The 18,659-nt window shown below is 40.1% G+C and overlaps 1 protein-coding gene across 2 annotated transcripts in view; it reads right to left on the bottom strand.

Annotated features, from left to right (window-relative positions):
* The window catches only part of LOC130865307 (leucine zipper protein 2), a 391,653-nt gene extending 377,029 nt beyond the window's left edge, over positions 1 to 14,624 (bottom strand). Inside the window, exon 1 of one of the 2 annotated variants that reach the window (XM_057756310.1) lies at positions 13,934 to 14,624. In XM_057756310.1, the coding sequence (XP_057612293.1) occupies positions 13,934 to 13,995 (62 nt within the window). In that variant the 5' untranslated portion in view covers positions 13,996 to 14,624. The remainder of the gene's footprint in view (positions 1 to 13,933) is intronic. The other variant, XM_057756311.1, reaches the window with a different exon arrangement.
* Positions 14,625 to 18,659: the final 4,035 nt, after the last annotated feature.

Raw genomic sequence — 18,659 nt, 5'->3', positions numbered from 1 at the left:
TATGGTCTTATCCCTGTATGCCTCTGCCAGTTTGTCATTTTTATTGACAGAACAAAAAGAAGAGAAGCATCTTTTTGGTATTCCGCATCAGTGACACAACACACATGTCTGATGAGTGCAGTGTTCACCACTCATCTTTAAAACATCCTGCCTCTATAAGACTGCTCTATTCCCCAGCCGTCTGAGCTTGTTATTACAGCCCCTGGCCCAGGAAGCCTGACTGCACTGGCCCACGGCACATTTCTAGCACACATCAAACACTGCTTCAGTTCAGTCCACATTTGTTCCTGCACCTACTATTCAGCTGGAAAGCTCTTATTTTCTCAGTCCATCACTTTCCCATTGTTCTTTGGGATAAGCACTGTCGATAATCATTCTCTGAAAGGTCACAGGAGTACAATGGATGCTGATGTCCTGAAAGAAAAATTTCATTATTTCTGCCTAGAATTTATTGTGTACTTGGTGCTGATAGAATTAATTGATTGATCTTCCATAATACAACATAGTTTGGGCCTTTTCTTTGCTTGCAGCCCAAGAATGAGTTTTAAAATTAAGAGTCCAGAATGTTTTATAATTTCTCCCACAATTAGAAGCACAAAATGATGATTCAGGTTTATATATGCATGCTAATATGAATTGTCTATCTTCTATATCAAAACAGGCATTGAACATGTGTGTATATATATGTGCGCACACATACAATCACACTCACAGATGCTCTTTGACGTATGATAAAACTGTATTCTAAAATAAAGACACTTGTAATATACCTAGGCTGATGAACACCACAGCTGAGCCTTAAGCAGTCGTAGGTAGTTTTTCAACAACAAATCAAATAAAACATTTGTCCTGACACCAAGCCTATATTGAAACTGCTGAATAGCTCATGTAGTTTATTAAATGCTTGGCTGAAAATGAATACATACAATGTGCAAGCACCCACTATGAATGTGTGTTGAAGGGCAGTGCTTGCTAAATGCATACCAGCTTGGCCCTGTGGTGATGGTGGATAGCACAAGTTCTTGCCATCATCTCAAGGACAATGCATATGAATATACACATTTGGTAGAAGAAGGGTGATGACTATGGAAATATCTCAGACCTGTGCAAGCTAAAAAACTGTATGGATCGCCCACTTTTCAACCATAGAGAACTAACTAGGTCTTCATTATCTATATTTTGTTTTGAAATTCATGAGAAAGAAATTAATTTATAACATATTTAAAATAATAATAGACTGAGATTTACTAAGATATACAAAAAGCTGTATTTTAAATAATCAAGTAGGCAAGCTGTAGAGGCAGGCTCTGACATCAATTTATGAACAGATGGAAAACAAAAGTGGCCAAACACACCAAACACTGCACAGTGTGGTCCACTTGAATGCTGGGGACAATAGGCTTTGCATCATCTTAAATCATTAATGTAGGTAGTCAGCATGATGAAAGCCAGCGTGATTTCTGCCCCATAAGCTTGTCTTGGCTTCTGTCTGTGAGGTACAGGATTCACACTTGAAGCAATTTGATCTCTTTATTCACCAGCTGTCTAGAGGTATAGCATGCTTGGCATTGCCGAAGTGGAACCCAGAGCTCACGTTTGTGCTGTGCAGCTGTCATCACAAGCAGTCCCCTCATCTGTAACATGAGGTTATTGCTAAGTCCCATGTGGGTGTCATGAATATGTACGGACATACATAAGATAATAAGATTAAAATATGGGATTAGTGTGTCAAGTCTAGCACAGAGGACTAGAATGCTTCGCAATGCCATCTCCTGGTCAATAGCAGAAGTGCAACACCAGAGTTCTTAAGCTTCTTTATGTATCTTGCTGCTATCATGGTTATATTATTGCTAAACTTGATTTAGAGGACGTGGTCAGGCTCAAACTCAAATAAACTGAAAACAATGTTGTCACGTTCCGCATGTGTAAAGTGAAAGGCTAAATCTCTTACTAGATGAGCGGGACACGACTTTGTGAGCAAAGATGTCCCTGATGCCTATTCCACCAGTCAGCACGCATTTCCTATCCACGAGTTTTACCAGGAGCCATTATTGTCTCAGCACTCCTACCGTGGTGCTTATGTCCAATAAATCACGGGTTCATATGGCAGCTTTTTTTTTTTTTTTTTTTTTTTTTGGTTTTTGAGACAGGGTTTCTCTGTAGCTTTGGTGCCTGTCCTGGAACTAGCTCTTGTAGTCCAGGCTGGCCTCGAACTCCCAGAGAACTACCTGCCTCTGTCTCCCGAGTGCTGGGATTAAAGGCGTGCGCCACCACCGCCCGGCTTGGGAGCTCTTTATTAATTCTGTGACCTTAAATTTATTAACTTCTCTGATCTTTAACATCTTAATCTATAAGGTATGGACTCCACAAAGCACTGAAGAAACATTAAATACAGGAACCCTAGAGAAATTCACAGGAAAATTATTACACATGGAAAAAAAGAAAAACAAAAACCCTTTAGCTGTTGTTCGCTGTTTAAGCATTTGTACTTGAATCTCAGCACTGCCCAGAATCACATCACTCAGACCCAAAGAACTAGAAATATCATTGTCAACTCAGTTTGTACAGACCCGTTCAGACCCTTGGTCACTGTTAGGACAATGCTTGCACCGGAGAGAGGACAATGCAGACATTGGTAGTTATGCAAAATAGGCCACTCATGAAAGAGCGGTTCTTTACTGATATATGGTTATCTTCTTTCTCAGTGGAAATAGAGTAAAATAAACACTATAAAAAGAATCTTCCGCTCACTTTGGTAGAGACATGGTAGAGAGCATTTCAAAGGAAATTCCATATTTTCATTTCTTCATTCGGTATACTCTTCTGTGGTGATATTTTGTTTATGTTTTAACAAATAAAGCTTGCCTGAAGATCAGAGTACAGAGATAAGCCCCTAGAGGCCAAGGAGTGGTGGCATACACCTTTAACTCAGGAGACAGAAACAGAGGGATCTTTGTTAGTTCAAGGCCACCCTGGGATACAAAAGATTAAATCTGTGTAAAAGAGAAACAGAGCTCACACAAAGGTGATCCCAGCAATTGGGATTTCATGCCTTCAATCCCAGCACTAGGGAAGTAGAGACTGGGGTGGAATGGCTGGGCAGAGAGAGGAAGACAAGGCGGAAGGACACAGGCACTCAAGGAGTCTGATGTGCAGTCTGAGTCAGTCAGAGAATACTGTCTGAGGACAGGATTGCCCTTGTGGTCTGAGAATTCAGTAAGGGTAAAAGGTCTCTCTAGTGGCTGAATGCACTGCTTCTCTGATGTCTCAGCTTTCACATCCTAATATCTGACTCTGGGTTTTTATTAAGAACAATTAGAATCCATGCTACACTCTTCAGCTTTTATGATTTCATTTTATTTCATGGTTTTGAGGGAAAGGAAACAGTGTGATAAAATGATGCAAATTCAGTTTAAATTCATTCCACTGGTTTGCCAGCATGGGGACAGTCACCTATCAACAACTTGAACATAGCATCAGTGGGATTTAAATAGATCACTGGCTTTCAAAGAGTCCAGTCTCATCCATGTGTGCCTCAGCTACCTTACCTATAATCTATGGCAACATCTGGAGCTCCCTAAGAGATTAATTGTGAGGATTATCCTGATTGGGCATATTTATTACATAAATTATATTGCTATATTATTTTACTTCTCACACAAAAAGAGAAAACAAATACTGCAGACAAAAAAGACAATGCAAAATGAAGGTCTAGCAGGATTTCACTTGCTAGCTAACGATTTCCACATCACAAAAAAAAGGTGTCTGTGACAGATCAAAGCCTTGTTCACTAGGGTCATGTCACCTCTGCGCCTGATCTGAAAATTCAGACATCTTGTGCGTAGAAGACCCCGGCACATGATTCGTGCAGCCCTGAGTATTGCTGCAGGCCCTGGGTATCGCTGCAGGACCTGCCTCCGTCTTGCAGACTGTGGTGCCGAAGTTGAAGCCCACACTTTTCGCTGCACCCACGTGACTTCACCTACACTCTCGCACTCATTTTCTAGTGCCCCTGAGACATCATCTAAGTAGTTTAATAATATTTACCCAATTGTTTTTCCTTTTTGGAGAACAGCACACAAGGCAGAGAATATCTTCATGTAACTTGACTGATAAATGCCTTTTGGTGTGATAACCTATTCACTTACTAAGTGCAATTATCCACAGTAAACAGGGTGATTTTTGTCACACACTACCCAAACCCCCTGATTTGAGAGGCAATGTTCACTTTTAGTTAATGCCAATGAATTTGTAGAGTTCCAAACTCCGTGAAGAGGTGATGTCTAGACTTTCACGTTCACTGGAGGCATTCCCATTAAGGTAGAAGTCCATTGACTGCCCTCTCCCTCAGACCACTGATCTGATATGCCTAACACAGGGGCCTGGACCATCTCTTTCAGATTCACCCCAGGAGATGCTCATTTTCCCACAATGAAGAGCATATTGTGGGAATCACTCATCAGAAGACAGATACATTCTCTGAGAATGAAATTGCTTGGAGAATTTTGGATTTCTAATGGAAGCTTCAATTTGTCCCATCTTCAAACATATGTATTTCTTTGATTTACTTTAAGGATATTTTAATGTCACACATCTTTCCACCTTATTAGACTAAGTAGTTTCACCATTCTTATTAGTAAGCATACTTCTTTTTATTATGGATTTGTATTTTACCTGTTATATGTTTATCATGCACATGCCTGGTATTTTTAAGGCCAGGAAAGTGCGTTGGATACCCTGAAACTGGAGTTACAAAGGGTTATGAGTTGCTATGTGGGTGTTAGAAATAGAACCTCTGGAAGATCAGCCAGTGTTTTTAAGCACAGAGAAATCTTTCTAACTCCCATTAGTAGGTTACTAATATACTTTTATTCTTTGTTTTTGTGTTGTATGTGTTTTAATATGGAGATTTGATTCTATGTAGTATTGGGATTTTACTGATGGAGTCATTCTCAGAACAGACTGAGATCTGTGTACATTCCTTTTAGAAGAAAATGGGCTAATCATTGCAATTCATTCAAAGACTAGATCACCCTAATTGCATAACATGCATTGCTTGAATATTCCTAAAACACAAGGTTAACTCATAGCAAGTAAGTACTTAAACATCTCCAGAGGCTTGCTTCATTCTCAGTCATGCTGGTTGGCCCTATGACCCACAATGCTTTAAAGTGGGTAGCCGAAATAAAGATGTGTGCAGGACATTAAAAAACAAGGATTTAGTGCATTTCTATAACATTCCAAACTATAGCGTCAGGAAAAGAGCAATTTTCCACTTTCCTTTGTGAATTTATTTGTCCATTTCTCTCAGTGGAAGAAAAGAAAAAATCGACACTCTCCATAATAACTGGGTCTCTCAACCATATCTGACTTTTGCCAAGATGTCACATCAATTTTTCACACTTTTTTGTGCTTCTTTTGTAATGCAGAGACTTTTTTCCCCCAAATCTTACTCAATGCCAAAGGCTCAGCTACTGCAAAGATCATCAAGGAATGATTGTGAGCATGAGAAAGAGTAACTTCTCTATTTTTAAAGCAGAAAGACCATTGGCTGTGAACTTTTCTTTCGATTCAAACCTCTTTTTGCCATGCACACAGCATTCTAAAAGTTCTCCTGTGCTGGGCTCCTACCCTATCTGACACTCCAGCCTTTTCTGGACCATTTGACAACACTCAGCCTGGGCCTTGCCCCTGTGAAACTACTGAGTAGGAGCAGGTTAGTGTCCTCACTGTGCCTAGACTTGACAATATGCTTTTCCTCACTGATGGTGAGACCCTGTGGGTCTGCCATTATCAGGAGAGCTTGAACAATGAACTCTGTCCAATGAACTCTTTTTAAAGCCATTGACAAGACATTTTTAGATGATACTTTTAATAATTTTATCTTTTTCAATTTTAACCATATTACAAACACAATTTGGAGGCTCTAGACCTGAACTGGATAATGTGATCCTGATTTCTTTTACCTTGAAAATATCCCAGATATTTAAATTAGTCTTCTCAAGTGGGACTTGTTTTGACGTTAAAGAGCTGGCCTCTGCACCATTTTACCAATAGTTTTCTTAATTGATAAGGAAGAAGCATCTTCATAGATCGAGGTAAACTTGAACTTCAAAATATCTTTCTCATCACTTCTAACTTGCTTGTGTACACAAGTGTATGAAAGGTGTTATTAAAGATCACTTTCTAAACTAAAAGGTCATTTTGGTAAAATAAGCCTTGCCAAAACTTTTCAGTCTTGTAATAATAATGATGGTGGTGTGTTGAGCAGTGTTTCTCTGAGCTGACCACTTTTATTTGCATACATTATCCTAATTGATCCTCTTGACAGTCTTATGAGAGAGGCATTGTTATCACCTTTCCATGGACCAGAGAAAGGTGACAAAGAGATGTTAACTGCTATTCTAAATTCCTGTGATTATAAGCCTCTGATTTTGTAATTTAAGAAATTAATTCCATGTAATAGGCAAGCATAATGGTTGCTTTTACCATACTCTTCCGCCATCCATTTAATGAATAAACTACTGGTAAGCAAGTGTTTGTTGACCCAAGAATGATGCCTTAAGATTATGAACTTTAGGAATTCTCACTCTCATCTTGGGTGGAGGAAGACACAGTCACCATAAGAGACATGAAGAAATTCTGCATTAATCCTTACTGACATCGTACTTCATTGGGATACAAAGCTCTGGTGTGGCAGTGAATCAAATCCTTACCTGACTTTCTAAGAAACAGATGTACAACTGAAAAGAAGGTGTAGGTGGGAGACCAAGTGACCATAATCTTCAATTTTTTAGTTCTCAACAATGATGAGAATCCAGAGTCCAATGCTTTCTTTTTTGGATCTATCAGAGGGGTTTACTTCACATTTCTATGAAAGCCCTCTACCATCTCCTCCCCTGGAGCAGAATACTGGCATAAATTAGACGATAACTGTCTAGAATTTTGAAATTAATATATGCATTTATCTTAAGTTTTAATAAACATGTTAAATGGCATTTTCCTTGACTGCAGTGTCCTAACCAACACACCGGATTTGTAGCCTTTGCTACCTCTGTCTTAATATTTACTGAAGGACAAGGTGAAACTTCATGCTATGCTCTGAAATATATTTAAACATCATTTACTTAATCTTGATATTGCTACCATAGATTTAACCCCTGAAAAATACTTGTGCAAATATCTAGGATACATATTTGTGGTGATAGGGAACCTCTATCAGTGAGATTGGACCAGGTTATGGCATGAACTTTTGGATACCCAGAGTAAACGACCGGCCCACCCAGGGCTCTCTCTCTCTCTCTCTGGTTCCTGTGTTACACACTTGAGGTTGAACTTCTTGTTCCTATTCCATGAGTTTGCCCTTTATAATAAATAAATATAACTGAAACAAGCTAGGGCTTCTTTGATTCATGTCCTTACTCCCCTTTTCTAGTAACATCTGGTGCCCAACATGTATGAAGTAGCTTCAACAAACAGATCTCAATGGCATAAAAAGTATTGCTTTACATTATAGTATAAGGGTCAACAGGTACCACTTTGGCCATATCTTTTGTGTCCAGCAGTGAAAAAGTACTAATGACTCTTCTTCAGGATCTAAAGATGACCTGGGATAGTTTGGAGACAGCTCTCATTTCTAAAATTAACAGAACACAGAATGAGAAGGCTCTTCTCATTGCTGCAATTTCATTTGCTGATAGATTATTATGTATCAGGGTGATGTGTGGTCAGAGACAGACCTTTAATACTGCTTTGATGTGGGATTCCCCTCTGTATGCTGTGAATACAATTTGTTAATTGATAAAGAAAACTGCCTTGGCCTGTTAATAGGACAGAACTTTGTTAGGCAGAGAAAACTAAACTGAAAAACTGAACGCTGGGAGAAAGAAGGGCGGAGTCAGAGAGAAGCAATGTAGCCCCACTTGAGACAGATGCTGGAACTTTAGCCACAGCCATGTGGCGATACACCTATTAATAGAAATGGGTTAAATTAACAAATAAGAGTTAGCCAATAAGAAGCTAGAGTTAATGGGCCAAGCAGTGATTTAAATAATATAGTTTCTGTGTGGTTATTTTGGGGCTGAGCAGCCAGGAACAAATAAGCAGCCTCTTTACAACATTGCTTGATATTTATAGAAAATAGAATCCTCCTAACACATTGCAGGAAGCAGTTGTTCACCTGTTCTCTGATAACAAAAGAGATTTGTGGTTGAGCAGAGTGACATGACAGAGGAAAGTCCTTAGTTCTGGGGACTGCATTATTTTCCCTCTGTGACCTTAGAGAAATCTCACTCTAAGCTGCAGTGTTCTGTCTTTAAAATGTAGAGCTTTGAAGTAGAACAGAGCCTTTACTCCCAACAGTAGACTCCTTAAAGTACACTTGAACAGACCCAAACATGCTAAAGCAACAGGACACAAGTCAGACATAACTGCAGTGCAGCCCCATCCCTACTTGAAGGACATCAGCTAACATCTTTGAGCACATTCGAGGAAGACACTGATTACTCAGATGACCTTCAGTTTGTGTCTGAGTGGAGTCATTTACTGTTGACAACTCTGTGTCTGTCCCCTATTCTCATGAAACTAAGTTCATGTGAGTTTTTGTGGCTGTCTCCTTTGCTCTGTCATAAACTTAATGTGAACTCTACTTTTTAATTTTTCTTGTTCACACTTTGCTTCCTGTTCAATGACCCACTCACTTGGCACACGCCATTGGCAACAAGCACTCATTTAAGACATTCATAGGTTGAACAAGATAAAGTTTGCATGTTCATTTTTAAGCATGGTTGTGCACAGTTCAGGAATCATATATGCAAATTAACAGGGGCCCTGGAGCTCTAAATCTGCTGAGAGGGCTGGTCACTGTAGGAACCTGCAGACAGTGGTTTTGAGGAACTGGAATAACTGGGCTTCTTTTCACTTAGTGGTTTTCAAAATGTTTTCTACAGTATAGATTATTTCTTGATGTGATGTTTCTATAATTTTTCTGAATGTTTATACATTATAAATATTAATAATGGATGATGAAAGCAATGAAAAATAGAAAATGAAGTCAATTTTTTAAAATCTATCTACCCATGAATTGAAAACAACCTATCTTAGTTACTCACTGACACCTGTGCTCATGCTCATGGCTTTGATTTGATATTATGATTTACAAGTGTAAATGCAATTACATCGTAAACAGAAATCCAAGTAGCTCAATATATGCTTTTGAGCTAAATCACACTCTGCGTGTTTAAATTAAATACCTCTAATTTTCACAATGTTCAGGAGAGAACACAGAACCAGCCACACACTGACAGTAAAGTGCTCTTGAGTACAGGGGCCCAAATACCAAGTCACAGTCACTGCCCCCATTTCTTTCTCTCTGCCTACCATCTTTTGTTTTAGATGACAAGAGTGTCACACACTGGATGCCATCCAACTGATATGCATTTCAGATTTACCTTATTTTCCTATGTTACTACATAAGAATTTTATGAAACATTGCAGGTGATAATAGTTTCATGAGCTACTTACTTTCCTTCATGAATACCCTAAACTCTTCTCATGAATTAGTTCAGTTTTTACAACTTTGTTCAGCGGGTTCTATGATTAGTGCTATCTGCTACATAAAAAAGTCTGCACATGAAGAAAAACACTGTCTAAAGTCTTTCTGTTACCACATGCTCCATGATGTTGAGACTGAAGATAAAACACCCTTCGTCTTGCTGTCATTGGAAAGAAAATATTACAGCTGAAATTTCTGTATTGGTATAGTTTATTGTCTCCAAATTCACACTTGGAACTTTATATAAAATAATGACTATTACTTATTCAATTTTGTGTAATATATAATAATTGCATGCATGTCTTTATAGAAGATATATAGTTATAACTAATCTACCTTATTGGTGAAATGATACAGGTGCTGAGTGGCTGACAGATAGAAAACTCATTTTGTGAAAACAAAACTTCACAGAAAATACAAAAAGAATGAATGTTCTTATGGTTTCTGTTTATATGAACTTCCAATGGAAGAAATCATACTTTTAAATACTGCCTGTCTTATGGGATAGTTTCAATAATTGAGCCCCATCTATTAAAGTGACTTTTAGCCACTCTTCTAATAGTTACTCAGCAACAGTTATACACATGATGTCACCAATCACACAGGAGAAAACGTCACTTCACAGCTCAGCAATCCCACGTACCTTTTGCTTCCAAGTAGGAAGGTCACGTTCATTCTTTCAATTGTGTGGATTTTGTTTTAATACAACTTTAAAATCAACACGTAAAGGTTTGAACTCTCGCTGCCATTGGCCAGAGAGAAAATGTGATCTACAAACATTTTCCAAAAACTGCCACTTTAAAGAGTGCTACTGGAAATAGGTTCTTAGGACTGAAACTGCAGCCTCAGAAGCAAATACAGTCTCTTTCACACTCTCCCATTAAAGACACTTTGTGATCCATTTATGCAAAAGGATACAATTCTTTAAAAGTGTGTGCATCAGACTCCCTGCTGTGAAGGACTTGGGTGGGGAAACTCAGTACCTCACACCATTTCACTGTAGTTAAAGTGAGACTCCTTCCTACACCAAAAACATTTCCTTAAAAGTGTCTGTGTACAAATGAGTTTTCTGGTGTCCTCTCTTCCTATGGCATATACAACAGCTACATTCTGAGGTTGGAATGATGAACAGAAGATGTGGGGGCCTTGGGCATCACAGAGTACATTGCTGGAAATAGGTTCCCACGGAAGCACGGGGTGCAGCTGCTGATCAGGGCCCAGTGGAGACCTCACAAGTGACTCCTACTGGGATGACAATAAGCGACCATCTGCTCAAAGTTGTACCATGGAGAACCATTAGAAGTTGGTAGACCTTCACTCCTCCCTTACTACACCTTGCTCCTCAAGTCACTAGAAAGTTCACATTCCAAGGGCATCAGGAGCATGAACACAGCATCAAAGAAGCGAGGTTCAACAGCTAATGCCTAAGCCTCCTCCAGTACACAGAGATCCTTTCCAGATCCTTTCAAAGAACTGACCTCCCACCATCCTTTCAGTCCCCACATTTCCTGTTTCTGAAGTGTAGGTTAATGCCTTGGATTAGCAATTCAATCCTCCTGCAGAATGAAACTGTTTGAACAGTACAGCCATTCTCTTCCAAAGCTCTTCAACCTTCCCATGCATTTGTGTTCTTAGACCACATGCATTTGTGCACGCATTAAATGGATCTCTGTATTAGGTACATTTTCAAACCATTAGCTTGACTGTACCCTTGAATTTCTATGTGCTTTCTAAACAACAGAGACAATATGCCAGGAAATTAAGGTCTTTTTTTTTCTTTAAAGCTTCATGGGGCTCACTGTGAAATAGAGGAAAAAGCTTGTCATAATGAAGGTGAACATTCATGTTTCTTTCAGAACAAATGAAGTAAGTCTAAGATAGGAGTGTTGATATTGTTCATGCGGATGGCATTATGGGATGTCTGTTTGATGTTTATGGGGTCTCTAATTGTAATGCTAAGGGGGAGAGCAAACAGAACAGACAACTACCATTCCTTCCTATTTAAAAGGCAGAATTATCTGAAAATTGTCACCCAGATAGCTAGAACACTACTGTAAAAAGCCTTTCTTCTCCCAACTATAGCATCTGTTTCAAAGCAGTCATACTTTCCCTTCCAGACAGAGGTGAACACCAGGCCTACAGCAGTCAAAGCAGGCAGTTCTGAGGATTGCTACTGGGAGAGACACATGACAGGGCAAATGTTCTTCCACATCAGTTTCAGCTCCCCATTCCCCAAAGTAAGAAGGAACTTTAGAATCAACAAGTGGCGATTGTCACCCTCTGTGGATTTAGCCAACATAGTGTAAGCATGTGAGATGCAATTGCTTCATACAAAGAACACTAAGAAAGTTAACAGAAAATCCTGACACCAGTGACCGTGGTTGACCCATGCTGTGTTGCTCAACAAGCGTACAGCAGGCCCATCCTGACTACTGCGACAGTCTCCACGGAGGTTTACAGTCTGGGTTTTAACCTTTAAGATTGCCCTGTGACAGTAAGAACTCCTGAATACTGTAAGGAGAATGGAATTCTGTGAGAGTCCTTTAAAGCCCATTCTCTTCTGGCAAGTGACACACTGATAATGTCACACTCATTTTCAAGTATGTGAACCGTTAGAAGGTTACCTGGGGAACTAGTCCAATAAAATTGCTCACAGCAATCATGCAAATGGTTACTAATTATGGAAATTCACTTTTCAAGTCTATCTTGTATTATTTGCAAAATTCAAATACCAATACTGTAGAACATTCCTCTCTAATTTCAAATCAGAATAACTTAATATTTTATAATAAATGTGTTGATCTTCGGTCTTAATAATATTTATAGAAATTAACACTTTTGTATATAAGGAAGTGATGGCTCTTGCTTTACGGAACTAGAACAAGCTTTGGGTGGAGACAGATGAGTCTGTGTACTCCAATGGCAATTAGTTTAAAAAGCAAATGGACTAAGGGGTCTTAAGAGATGCTTACTGTTCTGCATGCCACTATGGGTTGAGTTTCCCTTCCACCATTAACTGTTTAATGAATATGTTGACATATAAGTTAAATATAAATTTTAGAACTTCAAAAGAACACACAAGCAATTACTAAAGCAGAAGGTGGGAGCAAATGCCTAGGACCCAAGGACTGACTTGATTAGTCTCTTGTCATAGTGTTCAGAAGAGCTCATTGTTCAAGGAAGTAATGGGAACCAAAGTGGATTTCTGTGAAAACCATATGAATACTATGAATTGCAATAACAAGCAAATCTTTAGAACAAATAAAACTGAAGTTTGATTTCGGTCTTGTAAAGCCACTTGGTTCTGTTCAAGAAATGCAAAATTTATCAAGTTTTGGAGCTAAATGGAGCAGTTTCTGCATGGAAAGGAAAGGTAGGTTATGCTGGCCTGAAGAAACATGTACACGACACAGAAGCATGGATCAAAATCTCGCTTTAAAGAGCGTGTGAGCCTGCTTCACCCCTTCCATCTGAACCTTGTACAGTTGTGTGTCTCTCCTTTAGTTTTGGTGAATTACACAATCAGATAGTGTCTCCATTCATGCGAATTTGAAAGAACCCACACCCTGTGTGCGTTTTTATATTTCACGGAGGCCAAAGGAAAGGATTGTTGCCAGTTGGGTGCTCAAGGCATGCAGAATAAATTCAATCCTGGGCACTGAAACAGGCCACCCTTGTGCTGTGCTGATGGGAGAAAAAAGCAAACACCATCACCAACTTTGAGATTACATCCCAGCACCCATCACAAAGCACTTCTGTCAGTGCGTTTGAAATCTCCACTAAAAATAGATCCTCTGTACTGGGGCTGAAATTTTCATCCGCGGCCAGTGATGGAGCACAGTGCCCCATTGTGTCCAGCTAGGTTCTCCTCTGCTTCAGTACTGTCTTCTAACTTTAAACACAGTCAAAGGAAGTCATCTGTCACTAGCCCACTCAAGACTGCAGCCAGGCCATCAGCGGAGTTTGGGGACTAATGCACAAGTCTTAGCACTTTCTGCTTTCTCTGGCTTCCTGAACCTTAGAATTCATTCCACAGGTACTTGAGATCTAATATAAACATAAGGCACTCCCTAGGGACATTCCCTCCTCTACCTTCTTCCTCTTTATGGTGTCCTACTTCAGCAGGTTCACGGTTCCAGACTTCAGAGCCCCGGGCCTGGGGGGGTGGGGTGTCTTTATTTGCTCTGGAGGGAAGCTCTTGATACTGGAAGGGAGTCAATCCTAAGACTTTCTCCAGGGGCCTGGGGTAACTATAGAAGAGCTCTGCTCTCCAAAGATTCTGAGTCTTAAGCACTCAGCTAACATCTTGCTTAGGTGGGAAGTGCCTGTCCCCTGACCAGCTCAGCCTTCTGGCTTGGGGCCTCACATTTCAGAACTCACCTGGTGCTGAAGACGAGTGCAGGTAGAAGGGGCAGCAGGTAGTGTGCAGCGTTGAATTTCATGTCGGTGCCCTCTGGGGTACTCCTTCACTTCCCGCTACTATTTTGCCTCCTCTGGTCTGGTTGGTCGCTACTCGTCTTCCTCTCTCCCCAGGAAGCCCTCTCCAGAGACCCACAAACACACTGATAGAGGCTTTGTGAAGGCAAAGACTAGAGAGCAGGTATCTTCAGTAGTGATGTCACCCTCGAGCCCTGCCGGGATGGTCCAGCGCTTTGCTCAGGGCGCACGGCCCGGGTGTATCCGCGGGTGGAGGAAAGGACCCGAGTCCAAGTCGCTGCTCCGGTAGCCAGTTGCACTTGGTCACTCCCGTGCACACTGAAGCAGATCTCCTCTTCCCCGCTCCTACTGAAAACACGAGGGGAGGGCGGTGGCAAGGACCAATCTCATTCTCCAGTAATTGAGCTGGCGTGCTCCGCAGGGTGAGAGACAATTCGCTGGGAAGGACTCCAGACTCTTCAGGGTCCGGAGCAGACGTCTCTCACCAGCTTGCAAGGTTTTTGCAGAGATGTTGCCTGGAGAGTAAGCTTAAAATACTGCGCTGATTAGATGCGTAATGGTTTGCCTGCTGCGGACGGACGGAGAGTAGCAGCAGCCAGTGCAGACCAGAAAGCCGGCTCTTACCCACACGAGGTTAGGTCTCTATCATGGAACGGAACCGGGACTAACCGGGACTAACACAAAGTCGGCGGCTCTAGGTTCTGGTGCGTCCCGGTTTTCTCTTCTGGTCTCTGCGCCTGTCATCTGCTCAAGGGTGTGCAGCTGGTTGCCCAAGTTCATGCACCTTCAAGGATCCTTTTCCTGTGGGCAAACTCCTCAGCAAGACCACAGAGACAATCGTTATTAACTCTATGGTATGGGGAGGGAGCAGAGGACTCTAGATGGCACTGCGTTTGGTGAAGTTTCTAAATGTTGCATTCAAAGCATCGAGAGTGTTTAACAAGCTTTATTTAGGAATTTTGTCAGAAAAGGGAAACAGCACAACTTTAAAGCAATCTACCATTTTGAAAAATCAGTTTTAAAAGAAAGGCTGATTTCACCTACAGAGCTTTGAAACTCCAAGGTCTTCACATAATAGGGCATGCTTGTGTGTGTGTGTGTGTGTGTGTGTGTGTGTGTGTGTGTGTGTGTTATAAGAAAGTGAACATAACATTCCTCTCAAAAGCCAGTGCTAAAGTAAGCACTACAATTTTCCTACAAAAATGTGAGGAAAACAGGGATTGTCAGTGTCTTGATGGAACTTTTGTTTCCTACACAAAGAACTAGGTATCTATCCCAAGTCCTACAACAACCTAGCTGCACATGTCACAACTGAAGTTTGTCTGCGCTAAAAGAGTCAGACACGCGCAAGTCTCAGAGGATGAAGGGTGGCAGGGCTTAGTTGATGACCCGTGTTCTCTCCAGGCAAGCTATTAATAAGGAAATTCCAAAGAATAACCGGCTATATACTCAGTATTGAAAACGTATTTGATTATAAAATAGCACATTTATTACTCTAAAAAAGTGTGGAAATACAATGTATTTTCTTCAAATTTGCTATTTTATTCTAATTTTCTTACTGATGAGGCTAAACTTAAAGGTACACTGAGTGAAGAAATTTATTGTGGGAATCTCAAGTTATTAAAATGTAGTATCAATATTTTCAATAAAAGTCAACCCTTCGGCAGTAGGAACATCTACAATAGTTATAACTATAGTCAGACACATAGCAGCTCCCTCCTGAATTGTATTTTAGGAGGAACAAAGAAAACAACAACAATAGTCCTGTGATAATGTAAAGATCAGCTTCCAATGGGAAAGAGACCTACGAAGTTTTGTTTTGTTCTGCTGTGTAACCTCAAATTTGCAGTGACCCTCCTGTTTCAGTCTCTTTCTTGAATGTTGCCATGCTTATTTTTAAAGGTGGCTACCTAAGTTGTATATTAACAAGGGTACACCACTTTGCAACAAAAATGTGTATCACAAGAATTAACACTCATCTAAAGTATGTCACTCTGCTTATTATACACCAAGTTCGCATTCAGTATTTTAATGTCTTCACCCCATGAACCCAGCGTGGTCACTTCCACTGTTTGCCTCTTCCACAGACGTCTGATTAAGAGTGGTCAATCCCTGACACGAGTCACCAGTCATTTCCACAGAGCAGTGGCTGTTCAAATTGTTTTGACATCATTCCAGGGCTTATACACTCTTAAGGGATAATATTTTGTGATAACATAATGTAAATTTCTAACATAATTTTTATTACATGAACAATAATGGGAAAATTTCAAATTATCCACTAAGGAAGTGAGTTATATGAGTAACGCTTGGGCTGGGTCTCCAAGTGCTGTGGTTTGCTTTATTGGACACCTGTAAAGTCCTTTAATACCAGCTAGGGAGGCAGAGGCAAGTAGATCTCTATGAGTATTCTGATATTTTCGTTCTGAAAGTAGGCTCGTCTAGGTGTGGTGTCCTGGGTCTTTAATTAAAGATCAAGAGACTGAGGCTAAGGGATAATAAGTCTGAGACCAGTCTGGGAGACTTAGCAGGACTTTCTCTCTGTACAAACTACAAAGGGTTAAGGGTGAAGCTCAGTTGTAGCTTGCTGATCTGGCTTGTGTGAGGTCTGGGTTTCATTCCACTCTGTGTAATTTATCTCTGCTCCTTTTAGCATCAACTTTTATAGGTTTATGGGAGTGGCCAAATTCATTCATGGTAATGGCCATCAGTGGTCCACCATTCATTTGTTGAAAGGGTTACTCCTTTTCCAGTTTCATTGTTACTATCAGTGGTCCAACATTCATTTGTTGAAAGGGTTACTCTGTTTCCAGTTTCATTGTTGTGTTACTTCTTCTCTCTCACAACTTTATTCTCCTTACATTTTGGATGGATTGGATGCTATGCTGCCATATCATAAACTACAATAACCTCTAACGTTTCAGTTTTGACCTCCTGGTTTAAATTCTATAGTTTTTCTCCTGAGTTGGACTTGCTACTTTTTATGGATTTTATTCTGCACAGGATGTCTACAGATCTGAACTTTATCTTCATCACAGAGCTTTTCACTGGCCCAGTACACATATTTCCTGGCATTCTGTGAGACAAATTCAATCACATGGAAACCTTTTATGACCGTTCCTCTATCACCGAATATTTTCTAATATTTCTTTAACTAAGTCTCCCAAGTTCTAAACCTGAGATTCAAGACTTCCTTCAGCCCCTGTCTCTCGGGTAATTGTGCGGGTTATACATATTAATTCGTGCTACTCACCTAGTCAGTACAGCTCTGCCCCGGGCTTCTCCATCTCTAGTTTTACAAATAAGCCTCTGGCCATCAAGGGGATGTGCTCAAGTGAATTACTCTGGCCAAAGCTCACCCAGCTGAAGACATCTGAGTAGTTATGGGGCCTCTCAGACCCTGTCCTCAAATATTGGATTCCATGTGTGTAACTTTTCTCTTCATTTTTGGTTCCTTGTTGTTTCATTTTAAGGAATGTTTCCCCTGATAGGTCTGTAGAAGTTTTCCTGATAAACCGTTTTCATTTCTCTGTCTCTATCTCTCTATCTCCCCTCTTCTCTCTCCCTCCTCTCTATACCTGAAGAGCAAAGAGAATCACCAAAGAGCAAAGACAAACATGTCTTATCAAGACCACAGTTTTTATCTAGAATCTGCCCCTAACCCACTGGCTGATGATGACACGTTCCTCCAAGTTCTATATCATGTAGTATTTTGACTTGATATTGTATTTACACCACATTTTCCTGTTCCTTACTGAACAACCACATATTAAAAATAGACAAAAAAATTTCTTAATTGTTCTAAGCATTAAGAAAAGTGATGTTATTATAGAAACTTATAATTTGGTACATTTCTGTAAGCCAGTTATTAATTTTCTATAGTTGAATATATAGATGTTGTCAAGGAGAGTTTAAAAAATAAAAAAAAAATATTTCTTTGTTTTCCTGAAAATTTGTTTCCTGGTTTTGGCCTCACTTTTTTTTAATCACTTCTAATTAAGACTGACAAGAAACTGTCAAATGAGATGAAATATCTATTTGGGAAAAAAAAGATGTCCAAATTGTCCTGAAAGCATGAGGGAACATGGAATTCCAACAAATTGCTGCTATTTCTATGCAAAACCAAAAAAAAATACACATATGAAAAAAACAGATACTTTTAAAGACTTCCAAATGCAGTGTCTTCAAATGAGTGTCGGGATGGCTTTACTTTGTTGAATCTCATTCTTCTTTAGTCTTTGCAGTTCACATGAATGATACAGGAGCTCTTGAGTGACAGTTCTGTGCATGCAGACCTCTGCTGACCCATGCCCAGGTCCCTACGTCCTTCCTTTGCTGGCAGCACCATGGGCAAATTTTTCTGTGATGAAGTTTATGCACTTGAAATCACACACAAACAAAATTATGTCTTTAACTAGTTTTTAGATGGTGGCAGCTAGAGATGGGATCTTAATATGTAGACCAAGCTAAACTCCAGCTCCTGGCAATCTTCCTGTTCAGCCTCCAGAGTGTTAAATTTGCAAGGATGAGCCATGTACCTGTTTCAAATTCATGATTTTGTGTTTAAAATGTTGGAAAGCCTTTGCCAAAATGCAAGGCTTGCACTGTAAATTTAAATCTGCTTTGGGTCAAAAGTCTTACAGAGAATCGTTCAGGGCACATCACTCCC

The sequence above is a fragment of the Chionomys nivalis genome, chromosome 23, assembly GCF_950005125.1.
Source record: "Chionomys nivalis chromosome 23, mChiNiv1.1, whole genome shotgun sequence".
Classification (NCBI taxonomy): domain Eukaryota; kingdom Metazoa; phylum Chordata; class Mammalia; order Rodentia; family Cricetidae; genus Chionomys; species Chionomys nivalis.
This window is presented reverse-complemented; position numbering and strand designations above follow the sequence as displayed.